Source organism: Microcaecilia unicolor, chromosome 3 (assembly GCF_901765095.1).
Source record: "Microcaecilia unicolor chromosome 3, aMicUni1.1, whole genome shotgun sequence".
NCBI lineage: Eukaryota > Metazoa > Chordata > Amphibia > Gymnophiona > Siphonopidae > Microcaecilia > Microcaecilia unicolor.
Genome location: NC_044033.1, coordinates 480138864 through 480153859, shown reverse-complemented (window position 1 = coordinate 480153859; position 14996 = coordinate 480138864). Strand labels below are relative to the sequence as shown.

The 14996-nt window shown below is 46.1% G+C and overlaps 1 protein-coding gene across 1 annotated transcript in view; it reads right to left on the bottom strand.

Moving 5' to 3' along the window:
- CD109 (CD109 molecule) overlaps positions 1–14996 on the bottom strand; it is a 538537-nt gene that overhangs the window by 422736 nt on the left and 100805 nt on the right. The window contains exon 8 of the mRNA XM_030199046.1: positions 12094–12190. Within this exon, the coding sequence (XP_030054906.1) occupies positions 12094–12190 (97 nt within the window). The remainder of the gene's footprint in view (positions 1–12093; positions 12191–14996) is intronic.

Genomic DNA, 14996 nt, shown 5'->3' with positions numbered 1-14996 from the left:
CGAACCGGTTTCCCGCCCGTCGCGTAAGGGCCTCAGTGTCCAAAAGCAAGAGGAGAACAATGAACAACTTCAAAGAGGAGGAGGGCGGGTTTGTGAGAACAATCAGCCTGCTGTCCTCGGAGAATACCTGCTACAGGTAAGTATCTTCGCTTTCTCCGAGGACAAGCAGGCTGCTTGTTCTCACACTTGGGGTATCCCTAGCTGCCAGGCTCACTCAAAACAATGAACATTGGTCAATTGGGCCTCGCAATGGCGAGGACATAACAGAGATTGACCTGAAAAGAAACACAACTAAGTGAAAGAGCAGCCTGGAGCAGAACAGAAATGGGCCTAGGAGGGTGGAGTTGGATTCTAAACCCCAAACAGATTCTGCAGCACCGACTGCCCAAACCGACTGTCACATCAGGTATCCTGCTGAAGGCAGTAGTGAGATGTGAATGTGTGGACTGATGACCATGTTGCAACCTTGCAAATCTCTTCAATAGAAGCCGACTTCCAGAAATACAAAAAAACTCAAGAAAAGGGACACGAGGAGGAATACCGGATGAAACTGAAAGAAGCCAAGAGAGAGATACATCTGGCGAAAGCGCAAACGGAAGAACAAATGGCTAGAAATGTAAGGAGGGGTGGCAAAATTTTCTTCAGGTATATTAGTGAAAGGAGAATGACTAAAAGATACTGCGAACCGCTATGTGGATAATGATGAAGAAAAAGCAAATTTGCTAAATAGATACTTCTGTTCTGTTTTCACAGAAGAAAATCCTGGAGAAGGACCGCGATGGACTGCAAAAAGTACAAATGAGATTGAAGTGGATAGAGCACCGTTCACGGAAGAGAGTGTGTATGAACAACTTGAAAAGCTAAAGGTGGACAAAGACATGGGACCGGATGGGATCCACCCTAGGATATTGAGGGAGCTCAGAGAGGTTCTGGCGGGTCCTCTTAAAGATTTGTTTAATAAATCCTTGGAGACGGAAGAGGTTCCGAGGGATTGGAGATCGGCGGATGTGGTCCCTCTTCACAAAAGTGGTGATAGGGAAGAAGCTGGAAACTACAGGCCGGTAAGCCTCACTTCGGTTATTGGAAAAGTAATGGAAGTGATGCTGAAGGAAAGGATAGTGAATTTCCTGGAAGCCAATAAGTTGCAAGATCCGAGACAACATGGATTTACCAAAGGGAAATCGTGCCAAACAAACCTCATTGAGTTCTTTGATTGGGTGACAGGAGAATTGAATCAGGGATGAGCTATGGACGTAATCTACTTAGATTTCAGCAAAGCTTTTGACCCGGTTCCCCACAGGAGGCTCTTAAATAAACTGGATGGGATGAAGATAGGACCCGAAGTGGTGAACTGGATTAGGAACTGGTTGACGAACAGACGCCAGAGGGTGGTGGTGAATGGAATTCGCTCGGAGGAGCGAAAGGTAAGTAGTGGAGTGCCTCAAGGATCGGTGCTGGGGCCGATTCTGTTCAATATATTTGTGAGTGACATTGCCGAAGGGTTAGAAGGTAAAGTTTGCCTATTTGCGGATGATACTAAGATCTATAACAGAGTGGACACCCCGGAGAGAGTGGAAAACATGAAAAAGGACCTACGGAAGCTAGAAGAATGGTCTAAGGTTTGGCAATTAAAATTCAATGCGAAGAAATGCAAAGTGATGCACTTAGGAAGTAGAAATCCACGGGAGACGTATGTGTTAGGCGGGGAGAGTCTGATAGGTATGGGCGGAGAGAGGGATCTTGGGGTGATAGTATCTGAGGATTTGAAGGCGACGAAACAGTGTGACAAGGCGATGGCCGTAGCTAGAAGGTTGTTAGGCTGTATAAAGAGAGCTGTGACCAGCAGAAGAAAGGGGGTGTTGATGCCCCTGTATAAGTCGTTGGTGAGGCCCCACCTGGAGTATTGTGTTCAGTTTTGGAGGCCGTATCTTGTTAAGGATGTAAAAAGAATTGAAGCGGTGCAAAGAAAAGCTACGAGAATGGTATGGGATTTGCGTTACAAGACGTATGAGGAGAGACTTGCTGAACTAAACATGTAAACTCTGGAGGAAAGGAGAAACAGGGGTGATATGATACAGACGTTCAAATATTTGAAAGGTATTAATCCGCAAACGAACCTTTTCCGGAGATGGGAAGGTGGTAGAACGAGAGGACATGAAATGAGATTGAAGGGGGGCAGACTCAAGAAAAATGTCAGGAAGTATTTTTTCACGGAGAGAGTAGTGGATGCTTGGAATGCCCTCCCGCGGGAGGTGGTGGAAATGAAAACGGTAACGGAATTCAAACATGCGTGGGATAAGCATAAAGGAATCCTGAGCCAAAGGAATGGATCCTCAGGAGCTTAGTCAAGATCGGGAGGCGGGGCTGGTGGTTGGGAGGCGGGGATAGGGCTGGGCAGACTTGTACGGTCTGTGCCAGAGCCGGTGGTTGGGAGGCAGGGCTGGTGGTTGGGAGGTGAGGATAGTGCTGGGCAGACTTATACGGTCTGTGCCTGTGCCAGAGACGGTGGTTGGGAGGTGGGGCCGGTGGTTGGGAGGCGGGGATAGTGCTGGGCAGACTTATACGGTCTGTGCCCTGAAGAGCACAGGTACAAATCAAAGTAGGGTATACACAAAAAGCAGCAAATATGAGTTATCTTGTTGGGCAGACTGGATGGACAGTGCAGGTCTTTTTCTGCTGTCATCTACTATGTTACTTCAAGTGAGCCACTGACACAGCCATGGCTCTGACATTATGAGCCGTGACATGGCGCTCTAGAGTCAACCCAGCTTGGGCATAAGTAAAGGATATGCAATCCGCTAGCCAATTAGAGATTGTGTGTTTTCCGATGGCGACTAACCTCCTGTTGGGATCAAAAGAAACAAACAACTGGGCTGACTGTCTATAGGGATTTGTCCGCTCCACGTAAAAGGCCAATGCTCTCTTACAGTCCAAGGTGTGCAACTTGTCTTCACCAGGGCGGGTATGTGGACGGGGGAAAGAATGTTGGCAAGACAACTGACTGGTTCAGATGGAACTCCGACACCACCTTTGGCAAGAACTTATGGTGAGTGCAGAGGACTACTCTGTTATGATGAAACCTGATACAAGGTGCATGTACTACTAAGGCCTGAAGCTCACTGACCCTACGAGCTGAAGTAAGAGCCACCAAGAAAATGACCTTCCAGGTCAAGTACTTCAGATGGCAGGAATTCAGTGGCTCAAAAGGAGCTTTCATCAGCTGGGTGAGAACGACATTGAGATCCCATGACACTAGTGGAGGTTTGACAGGGGGCTTTGACAAAAGCAAACCTCTCATGAAGCGAACAACTAAAGGCTGTCCAGAGATAGGCTTACCCTTTACACGTTGATGATAAGCACTAATTGCACTAAGATGAACTCTTACTGAGTTGGTCTGGAGACCAGACTCTGATAAGTGAAGAAGGTATTCAAGCAGGGTCCGTGTAGGACAAGAAAAGGGATCTAGGGCCTTGCTGTCACACCAGATGAAAAACCTCCTCCATTTAAAAGAATAACACTTTTTCGTGGAATCTTTCCTGGAAGCAAGCAAGACTCGGGAGACACCCTCTGAAAGACCTAAAGAGGCAATTTCTAAGCTCTCAACATCCAGGCCATGAGAGCCAGAGACTGGAGGTTGGGATGTAGAAACAACCCCTCGTTCTAGGTGATGAGGGTCGGAAAACACTCCAATCTCCACAGTTCTTCGGAAGACAACTCCAGAAGAGGGAACCAGATCCGATGAGGCCAGAAGGGAGCAACCAGATTCATTGTTCCGCGGTCTTGCTTGAGTTTCAGCAAAGTTTTCCCTACTAGAGGTATGGAAGGATACGCATACAGAAGGCCTATCCCCCAATGCAGGAGAAAGGCATCTGACGCTAGACTGTCGTGGGCCTGAAGTCTGGAACAGAATTGAGGGACTTTGTGATTGATCTGAGTGGCAAAAAGATCCACTGAGGGGGTGCCCCACGCTCAGAAGATCTTGTGGACCACACCCATGTTTAGCGACCACTCGTGAGGTTGCATGATCCTGCTCAACCTGTCGGCCAAACTGTTGTTTACGCCTGCCAGATACATGGCTTGGAGAAACATACCGTGACGACACGCCCAAAGCCACATCCGGACGGCTTCCTAACACAGAGGGCGAGATCTGGTGCCTCCCTGTTTCTTGGTGTAATACATAGCAACCTGATTGTCTGTCTGAATCAGAATGATTTGGTTGGACAGCTGATCTCTGAAAGCCTTGAGAGCGTTCCAGATCGCTCGTAATTCCAGGAGGTTGATCTGAAGACCCTTTTCCAGAAAAGACCAAGCTCCTTGAGTGTGAGGCCCATCTACATGAGCTCCCCACCCTAGCAGGGATGCATCCGTCGTCAACACATTTTGTGGTTGAGGAGTTTGGAAAGGACGTCCCAAGGTCAAATTGGATCGAATGGTCCACCACTGAAGGGAACTGCAAAAGTCGGTGGAGAGATGGATCAGATCCTCTAGATCCCCCGTGGCCTGGCACCACTGGGAAGCTAGGGTCCATTGAGCTGATCTCATATGCAGGCGTGCCATGGGAGTTACATGAACTGTGGAGACCATGTGTCCTAAGAGTCTCAACATCTGCCGAGCTGTGATCAGTTGAGACGCTCGAGCCATGGACACGAGGGCCAGGAGATTGTCTGCCCTTGCCTCGGGAAGATAAGCTCAAGATGTCCATGTGTCCAACAGAGCTCCAATGAACTCCAATTTTTGAACCGGGACGAGATGGGACTTGGGATAATTGATCTCGAACCCCAGTAGCTCTAGCACCCAAATAGTCATCCACATGGACTTTAGAGCGCCTGCCTCTGAGGTGCTCTTCACCAGCCATTCGTCAAGATAAAGGAACACGTGCACTCCCAGTCTGCGTAGCGATGTTGCGACAACAGCCAGGCACTTTGTGAAAACCCTGGGTGGAGACACAAGGTCAAAGGGCAGTACACAGTACTGAAAGTGCCGAGTTCCCAACTGAAATCGAAGATACTTCCTGTGAGCTGGGAGTATCGAGATGTGGGTATAGGCATCCTTTAAGTTCAGAGAGCATTGCCAATCGTTTTCCTGAATCATGGGAAGAAGGGTGCCTAGGGAAACCATCCTGAACTTTTCTCGGACTAGGAATTTAAGTCTAGGATGGGACACATCCCCCCTGTTTTCTTTTGCACAAGGAAGTACCTGGAATAGAATCCCAGCCCTTCTTCCCCTGGTGGAATGGGTTCGACCACATGGGCCTTTAGAAGAGCGGAGAGTTCCTCTGCAAGTGCCTGCTTGTGCTGGAAGCTGTAAGAATGAACGCCCGGTGGTCATTTTGGAGGGTTGGATTCCAGATTGAGAGTGTATCCTAACCGGACTATTTGAAGAACCCACTGGTCGGAGGTTATAAGAGGCCACCTTTGGTAAAAAAATATTAACCTCCCCCCAACCGGTAAGTCGTCTGGAACGGACACTTGCATTGTGGCTATGCTTCACTGGAGCCAGTCAAAAGCCCGTCCCTTGCTTTTGCTGGGGAACCACAGGGGCCTTAGGTGCACGCTGTTGACAAGAACGAGCGCGCTGGGACTGAGCCTGGGTAGGCTGCCGAGAAGCAGGAGTGTACCTACGCCTATTATAGGAATAGGGAGCACTCCTCTTCCCTCCAAAAAAACCTCCTAGACAAGGAGGTGGTAGCAGAAGACGCCCCGCAGGAGAGAGAATCCATAGCATCATGGTGCTTTTTGATCTGATCGACCACATCCTCTACTTTTTCACCAAAAAGATTATCCCCTTGGCAAGGAACATTCGCCATTCGCTGCTGGATCTTATGATCTAGGTCAGAGACATGCAGCCATGAGAGTCTGCGCATCACTATACCTTGAGCAGCTATTCTGGATGTCACATCAAAAGTGTCGTAAGTACCCCTGGCCAGGAATTTTCGACAAGCCTTCTGCTGCCTGACCACCTGATGAAAAGGTTCGGCCAGCTCCGGAGGAAGCGCTTCAACCAAACTAGACAGTTGCCTCACTGAGTTCTGCAAGTGGATGCTCGTGTAGAGCTAGTATGTCTGAATCTTGGCTGTGAGCATAGTGGCCTGATACATCTTCCTCCCAAAAGAATCCAAGTTCCTAGACTCTCTGCCTGGGGGTGCTGAGGCATAGTCCCTAGTACTCTTGACTCTCTTGAGTGCAGAATCCACCACCACGGAATCATGAGGTAGCTGAGACTTCATCATTACCGACTCTCCATGGACTCTGTACTGGGACTCTTCTTTTTTGGGGACCACTGGATTAGAGAGAGGGAACGACCAGTTTCGCAAGTGTCCGTTCCGTGATTAAAGCCACTAGGTGTCTTCGATGACATGGACGGAAAAACGGCGTCTGCGAAATTAAAGGACGCGATTGTGCCAATTAAAAAGGCACAAAAAGGGAAACAAAACCCGGCCGCACGGCCTAAAAGACGGCCACGGCGAAAAGAAAAGAAACTTAAACCTAGTCCCAAGCATCAGGGAAAGGGGCGTTATTAGGGTATATAATATCTCATACAAACAACTGATGACTGAGCAAGTGTCTGTTCTCAAACTAGGTATATTCCCTTATCTCTTGTTTGTCCTGTTTGTCTGTCCTAATTAGATTGTAAGCTCTGTCGAGCAGGGACTGTCTCTTCATGTTCAAGTGTACAGCGCTGCGTACTGTAGATGGGTCACCCTTCCAGGACCCAGCCAGGCTCGACCCTGCTTAGCTGCCTTCTTCTTCACACGGCTGCTGCCTCCCTCCACAGCAATCTGGCTGCTTTGAGCCTCAGCTCCAGGCCCTGAGAACTTCCAGGACTCCTTCCTCCCTCCGTTCCTTTCACAGAGGCACATTCAAAGCACAACGTTTATAAGTAAGGGCTTTTATTTTCTTGCTTCAGGTCAACATAAACACCCAGGCACACCTTAACTCCAGGTTGTTTAGGGCTTGCTACCCAAAGCACAAGTCAGGTTCAAAACAGTCCATATAACTTCACTTCACTTGACCTAAGATTACTTCTCTTAGGGAACAGTACATTATCAGAAAGAAAACACAGTAGCTTAGTAGGTTGCAGCCCAGACCTTTTCAGTAGGAAACAGTTTACACAGTCTTTCTTGCACCTCCTTACAGCACAGTTACACAGCTTGGTTCCCACCTGGTTCAGGCTGGGGTTTCAATTGTGCCCAGCCCTCTTTCTCTTCCCGGGCTGCACCTGTTCCCTCTTTAGTAGAGATCTTCCCCAGCGCCTCAGCCTCTCTCCTCCGGTCTTCCACCAGTCTCTCCAAGGCACAGCTAGCCACCCTCTTACAGCAGCTTTTCGGGTATGAGCCAGAGCTCCAATCTCCATCTGTTCCTCCTCTAGCCCTTCAGTAATCTCCATTTTATCCTCCTCTTCAATTTCCCCCACCCCAATCTCTCCAGCTGGCCCTCATCACCTTCCTCAGAGACCATTTCCCAATCTTCTATCTCCTCCCCTAACTCTTGCACAGCCGGGTGGGGAAGAGAAGGATTCTGGGACTGGTAGTTCCTCCCCTTCTTCCTTAACCCAGCCAACCTCTCTGCCTCCAGTAGCCCAGCTTTCTGAATGTGGGTGTTGTGCACATGAAATCTGCCCCATTGGGATTCCCCGGCTCCCTGCACCCCCTTTCTTCGTGCCTTCCCAGATCCCCTTTCACCTGCACTCTCACAGTACGTCTAGTAGCACTATAGAAATGATAAGAAGTAGTAGTAGTAGTAGACTAAAACTAAGAAAATAAAGGGAACTATTCTACTTTTTTTTTTTTTTTTTTTTTGTATAAAGGCGACAAAAAAGAAGGAAAAACGAAGAAAAAGGAAACAATACACACAGACTCTTTCCTGGGCCGAGAGGAACACAGCAGTAAAATGTGTCACCTCAGACGCGGAGGAAAAAATACTGAGTTCCTTACTCACATGACAGGCAGGAAACCGGTGCGCGCCGCTCATGCGCCAGAAGACTCTGGAAGATTTTTGAGATTTTTGCTAGCAAAACATCCGATCCTGGGCCGACGTGGATGTCCACCCAAGTGTGAGAACAAGCAGCCTGCTTGTCCTCGGAGAAAAAAAAAGCACTAATCAGCATTTATCTCTTCCTCCCACCTTAATTTGGATTCTCTCCTCCTCTCTCAGACCCCACCCTCACACATTCTTAATCCAGTATCTTTCCCCTCCCCCTGACTACCACATGCTGCTTTGGAGGGGTCTAATGTTTACTTTCGTTAGCCAAAGAAGTCTGTGCCCATACTGCTTGAGCAGCGAGGAAGTTGGTGGCATACTTCAGCCACTGACACCAGCTTTCCCGCGCATGCTCAGTTCATGTAGTTGACCTGAGCATGTGTTGGAGTACCGGTGTTGGCAGCTGAAGTACACTACTGACTTCCTTGCTTGGGGAAACCCTGGGAAGAGCTCACAGAACTCAGTTTGGAAATCTCTGTATAACTCATGTCTTACCTTACTAATTCTATATACTATTTTGTTTAAACAATTAATCCCAAAAATCAGAAAAGGGTAGCCTAGTATCAGCACTGCTCACTATCATTCTAAAGATGTGTGGCTTGAGACACAGATCCAGTCCTCCACCTCCCAAGTCAGCTGCTGCATAGAATGTTAAAAGACAGCATGCATAGCCTTTGGAAGGAAGGGACTCAATCATCAATAAAAATGATACCCAGAATCCATGACAGAGAAGGCACCCTTGTGTATGGCATAGTCCAAAGGTTACTGTTTTTCACAGAGTTTCTTGTATACTGTGAACTCATGGGCAAATGCTTTCCAATTAAAACTCAACACAGAAAAAACGCATTGCCTTATCCTCTCATCCCAACACAACACAAATACACCCACAAACTTAAACACCCCAGATTACACCCTCCGTATCTCAGACAGCCTGAAAATTCTCAGGGTCACAATCAACCGGAACCTCACACTCGAGAGCCAAGTGAACCCTACAACCAAGAAAATGTTCCACTCTATGTGGAAACTTAAACGCATGAAAAAATTATTCCCGAGGGAAAGTTTTTGCATCCTGATACAATCAATGGTACTAAGCCACGTTGACTACTGCAACGGAATCTATGCGGGATGCAAACAGCAACTCTTAAAGAAACTTCAGACTGCTCAAAACACAGCAGCCAGACTTTTATTTGGAAAAACGCGATTCGAAAGCACCAAACCGCTCCGAGAAAAACTACAATGGCTTCCAATCAAAGAATGTATTGCTTTTAAAATCTGCACCCTGGTCCATAAAATTACATATGGCGAAGCCCCGGGATACATGGACGACCTCATAGACCTCCCAACCAGAAACGCAACCAGATCAACATGAACATACTTAAATCTCTACTACCCAAGCTGTAAAGGACTCAAATATAAATAAACTTATGCATCCAGCTTCTCCTACATAAGTACACAATTGTGGAATGCATTACCAAAAACTGTGAAAACAATGTACGACCATCTCAACTTCCGGAAATCACTAAAGACCCACCTGTTCGAAAAGGCATACCCTACCGACCCAACCTAAGTACCTAAACCCTGCAAAACAACATAATCTAAGCTCGTAATGAACACTACATATCTCTTCTTCTCTACTATTCCTATGTCTCTGTAACTATGAACCTCATTAGACTACAACATCACTATGTATTTAGTTGGTGAACGCCTTCACGGTACTATGTAAGCCACATTGAGCCTGCAAATAGGTGGGAAAATGTGGGATACAAATGTAACAAATAAATAAACCTTAGCTGCTTTCTTATTTAGAATATTGTTGTCTAGCAACATTTCCCATTTTCCTGCACAAAGGATTAGACCAACTACATACAAATAGTATACAGACTGTGGCCGGCATCTTCACGCCGAAATACAGCTGCTGTGTCGAGTCTTTTGGTGCAACTGCAATAAATCTTTACATACAAGTACTTTGGAGTCTCCCTTGTATTTACTGGAAGAGCCCACCCAGCTGCATGTACACTATGGTTGTAGGAATACAGCATTCCTCAACGTCCTAAGACTGATCTCTCACACCTCTATTTTATAAAATATGTGCATATCTCAAAACTGTACCCCAGCTCCACCCAAACTATACTACTTGACATTTCTAGAGCGCTACTATGGTTACGCAGCACTGTACAGTTTAACAAAAAAGGACAGTCCCTGCTCAAAGGAGCTTACAATCAAACTATGCCTCAGGAATGCATACACAAACTACCACATTAAAGTAAGCACAATCTTTTTAGTACACCTACTTTTTACGCATGTATACCCATGTGCAATTTTATAAAAGCATATCTAATATAATAATTCTCACCTCCAACGTTCTGAAGCTGACTCCGTGGCAGCGTGGCAATGAAGCCCTGAAGTATTCGTAGGCTTCGTAATCGCTCCGCCCTCCGAGGGCAGGGAAGGCTGTATGCTAACGCGACGTCAGAAACAGAAGGAATCAACCACAGGCAATCGCAATCGCTCTCATAGCCCTGCCCTCGGAGTCCTCCCGATCTGAAGAAACAACCAGCTGGCTCAGTTCCTCGCGCCATGTCCCGCCCTCGGAGCCCTCCTGCCCTTGGAGCCCTGCTGATCTGAACAGCCAGCTGGCTCAGTTCCTCGCGACGTGTCCCGCCCTCGGAGCCCTCCTCGCGCTGAAATCCTTCACCCACTTAAATCCTGACCTGAACAAACAAACGCCTCACTTACTTCCTCGCGCAGAACTCCTACCTGGACCAACTGCTCTGAAAGGAGTCTAGCTGCAAAGACACTGGCCATCACTACAGCAGCACAGCTGCTGACTGAAGAAAACCTGTCCCGTGTGCTGCAGGCATTGATAGTGCCTGCTCTGCTTCGCTGTATTCAACTTGGACCTCCTACACTACTCCAGGTTCCATCACTGTGCCTACCTGCTGTCGAGGTAAAGGTGACTGAGGAAGGGAGGGGAGAGCCCGACCCTGGAACTGGGAGGTAGGGAGGCCCTGGAACTGGGAAGGGGGAGGGGGACGACCCTGGGAGGGAGAGGGGGGGGAAACTGTAACTGGGAGGGAGGGGGGGCCCTGACACACACTCATTCTCACACACACTCGCACCCAGTCTCACTCACACACTCACTCTCTCTCTCACACAGTCACTCACACACACTCTCTCAAACATACACACTCTGAGGAAAACCTTGTTAGCGCCCATTTCATTTGTGTCAGAAACGGGCCTTTTTTCCTGGTATCCATGATAAAAATGTGTTTTACTCACAGAAAAACCTTTATAAAATTACCCCCTAGGATGGAAATTCAATAAATAATATAATATGAATAGATAATTTAGGTGTGACCAGATACACCAGCCCTAGATTACTACAACAACAAACGTGCATTATAGTTTCTATAATTTATGGATGTAATTATGCACTTCACCCTGACTCCACTCATAAATATGCCCACCAACTACACACCAATGCATTTAAGCAACATTTTAGAAAACATGGTGTAACCAGAGTATGAACCAGATGTTAATGGGATCAAACCCCTCTGCAAGGGAATCAAACCTTGGGAGACCAGAATGCCTAAGCAAATAACCATAGATTTGCACTCTAATTCTATCTATGGCGCTCAAAACTGCACATGTATTTTGGGTGTGCACCCATATTTGTGTGTGCAATTTAATTGATAAATGAGCCAATTAGCATTGATAATTGGGCACTAATAAATTATCAACAATAATTAGCATTGATTTAAAATTTATGTGCATATATTTAGGCGCCGGGATCTGGATCCAAAAAGGGGGCACAGGTATTGGGAGGGGCATGGACAGATCAGGGACATTCCTGAAATTAGCACACAGTTTTTTTTAATGAACAAGGAATCTGTGCCTAATTTAGGCACAAGAATTTACAGCAAGTTTTACATGGTGTTAATCCTTGTGATGGATCCTGGTGCCAAACACTATAAACTGTGCCCAACTCTGAGCGTCATTTATTTAGAACTAATTTTTATCAATGTCAATTTTTCAGCACCACATACAGAATTCAGTCCACAATGACTTCTTTATTGCTGACATCATCCTAGAGAATTAAAAAAAAAAATCTTACCTTGAGTGTTTTGGTGATATTTTTTTTTGCAACCCAAATTGACGATGGCACCAAAGTGATTGTTACATTTCCTTTCACAGGCTTTCCATAGGTATATCTGAAATATACCAGGCAATATTATATTATCAGACTGATCCCAGTTTCTAATGAAAAAAACAAATTTATAGCAGAGAGCTTAAAATGTACCTAAACTCTGGTCCAAGCTCATAATCCAAATATTTCATTAAACAAAGATCTGTACGTTGAAACATACCCTTTGTATTTTGGGGGCAGAACAAAATCTATTCTGTTTGATTATGAAAATAATTTAAATGATTACAACACAATACTAGGAAAGCGGAGTTACTTACCTGTTGCAGTTGTTCTCCAAGAACAACTGGACACACATTACCACACATATGGGCAACATCATCCAATAGAGCCCAGAATAGACACTACCCAGCATTCTACTGAAACTTTTGGTAGCACCATATTGTGCCTCCACGAGTACCTTCACACCCAACATGAGTGCACGGAACTAGCAGTATATTAAAATGCTTAAAGAACTTATACAACTCCTAGGGGAGGAAGGAGGGTATGTTGTAATGTGTGTCCTGCTGTCCTCGGAGAAAACCTTGTGTCCTGCTGTCCTCGGAAAATACCTGCTACAGGTAACTTCACTTTCTCGAGGTCAAGCAGGACACTACTTACCACAAATGGGTATCCTTAGCTGCCAGGCTCACCAAAAACAATAGACAATAGGGACTTGGAACAGGCAAATCCAACCAGTAACCAATTCACCTACAACATATATACATTCCTGTTGTGCAGGTGCAGCTTGTAACAGAATAAAAATGGGCCTATGATGGTGGCGTTGTATTCTATACTCCAACTAATTTCTATAGAACTCTCTGACTGAACCAACTGTTGTCAGGAATCCTGCTCAAGGCAGCACTGAGATGTGAATATGTAGACAGAAAACCACATTACAGCCTTGGAAATCTCCACAAAGGAGGCTGATCTCAAGTAGACTACCAGCGCAGTCATGATTCTGAAATTATGAGCTCTGACATGACCATAAAAAACATAAGAATAGCAATACTAGGTCAGACCAATAGTGTCCATCTAGACCAATATCCTACTCCAACAGCAACAAAGATTGGGGTTTAAAAAAGGAGCTGTAGGTTATTTGATAAAGGCAGAAATTTTTTTTAAAAAGCAAACTTTTATTAACTAGTCTCCATACCCTTTTCTCCATAGTTTTAAAACTTGAATTTTCTGCCACACAGCATTATCACACAGCCTGGCCTAGATTCAGTCTTAGAAAAAATTAAAAGAAAAAAAATAAAAGCAGAAAGCAATAACTAGTTTCATAGTATACAACCCTTTCCCCCATAGTTTTAAACTGAAACTTTAACAGATAAGACCTGCCAAAATGGCCGCTGATTAACGGACTCCAGAACCGTTGGCTCCGGGTACCGTCGCCGATCTTCCCCGTTGTTTGGTTGTATTTCTGCCAGATTTTGATCAGGACTGCCTTCATTAGTATCCGCTGAGTTCCCCTTGGTTGCTTTCAGTCTTTTTGACCACACGACCAGCGAGTCTGCACGGCCGTTGACTTTCCCCGCACAGCGGGCCTTCCCTAAGGTGCCCGCCTTCGTCGCCGTTCACCTCTGTTGTTGGTCAATAACCTCTTCCTTTCAGCTGATCGCTATCGGAGTCTCACTGCCTGAGAGTGGTTTCGGAGGAGGAGCCCCGTCTTGACGCTGGTCAGCTGTTATTTGCCAGCAACCTCCCTCCTGTCATCTGATCGCTGCTGCGGTTTCAGCGTCTGGGGACTGAGGAGAGCGATCCAGCAGGCCGGTCATTGCTGAGCGAGCACCATGGCGTGCGATGGGGCCGTTGGTAAAGTGGAGCTGCCAGGCTACGTGTGCTGGAGCATACCAGAGTTGCAGGCCCGGCTGGCGGAGATCGCGGACCGGTGCTCTCCATCTTCATCTCCATCCTCGGCACTGCCGGTTCAACACGATGATAATCTGCAAGGCGGATGTTTGACGCCGCTCAATCAGCACTTCCCTGGCGCCTTTGTGTCCCGATTCTTCACCAGCCTTTCCAATGTCTCCCGCAGGCCGCGGTCATCACCTACACTGCTTGTCTCAGGCATCTATCACTACCTTCTCGGCTTTGCTGTCCTGTTCGCCTGCCTTAATGATAATGAGTCTCAGCAAGTCAAGACCTGATTTTGGACTTTTCCTTCCTTCCTCCTCTTTTTTGCTTTCATTTCCCTGCCTACTTATTTATTTGTTTTAAGATTGTATTTATATTCCCTTCCTTCCTTTCTCTGTTCCTTCTACCCTCTCAATTCTCATTGTAATTATTTCATTAGTTCATTGTAAGCCGCTTTGAGGCTGCTAAACTGCGGCAAAATGCGGGGTATAAATGACCTAAATAAATAAATAAATTGTATCTGGTGACTAACAGACTGTGGAGGAGTGGCAGTCTGTAGAGCATTTTGGTTTAAAAAAAAAAAAAAAAAAAAAAACCAGAACACTTTCTTGCTTTTTGGAGTGCTGCCACCTGCTGAACTGTGAATTTTCTGACTTGGTTTGTTTGATACTAATCTGATCTTACCTCCGCCCTTATTTCCTTGATAATCTATTGACTTTACCCTCCAATCTATCTTTTAAGGAAAAAAAAATTCCTCTCTTTTCACTTGCTGGGGTCCTGGCCTCTAAGTTTCTATATGTGTCTTTACCCTAATTGTTTATAACTTTATAATTGCTATCTTGCATTGTATTTTTATGCTGAAAATTGTTCTAAAGGTGCTTGTATTATCAGAATAGTGGTTTGTGTTTTCATTCTACTGCAAGGTTCCCTGTGATTAATCAATTTGGTGCCATTGTGTCTGGTGACAGACTATGGAG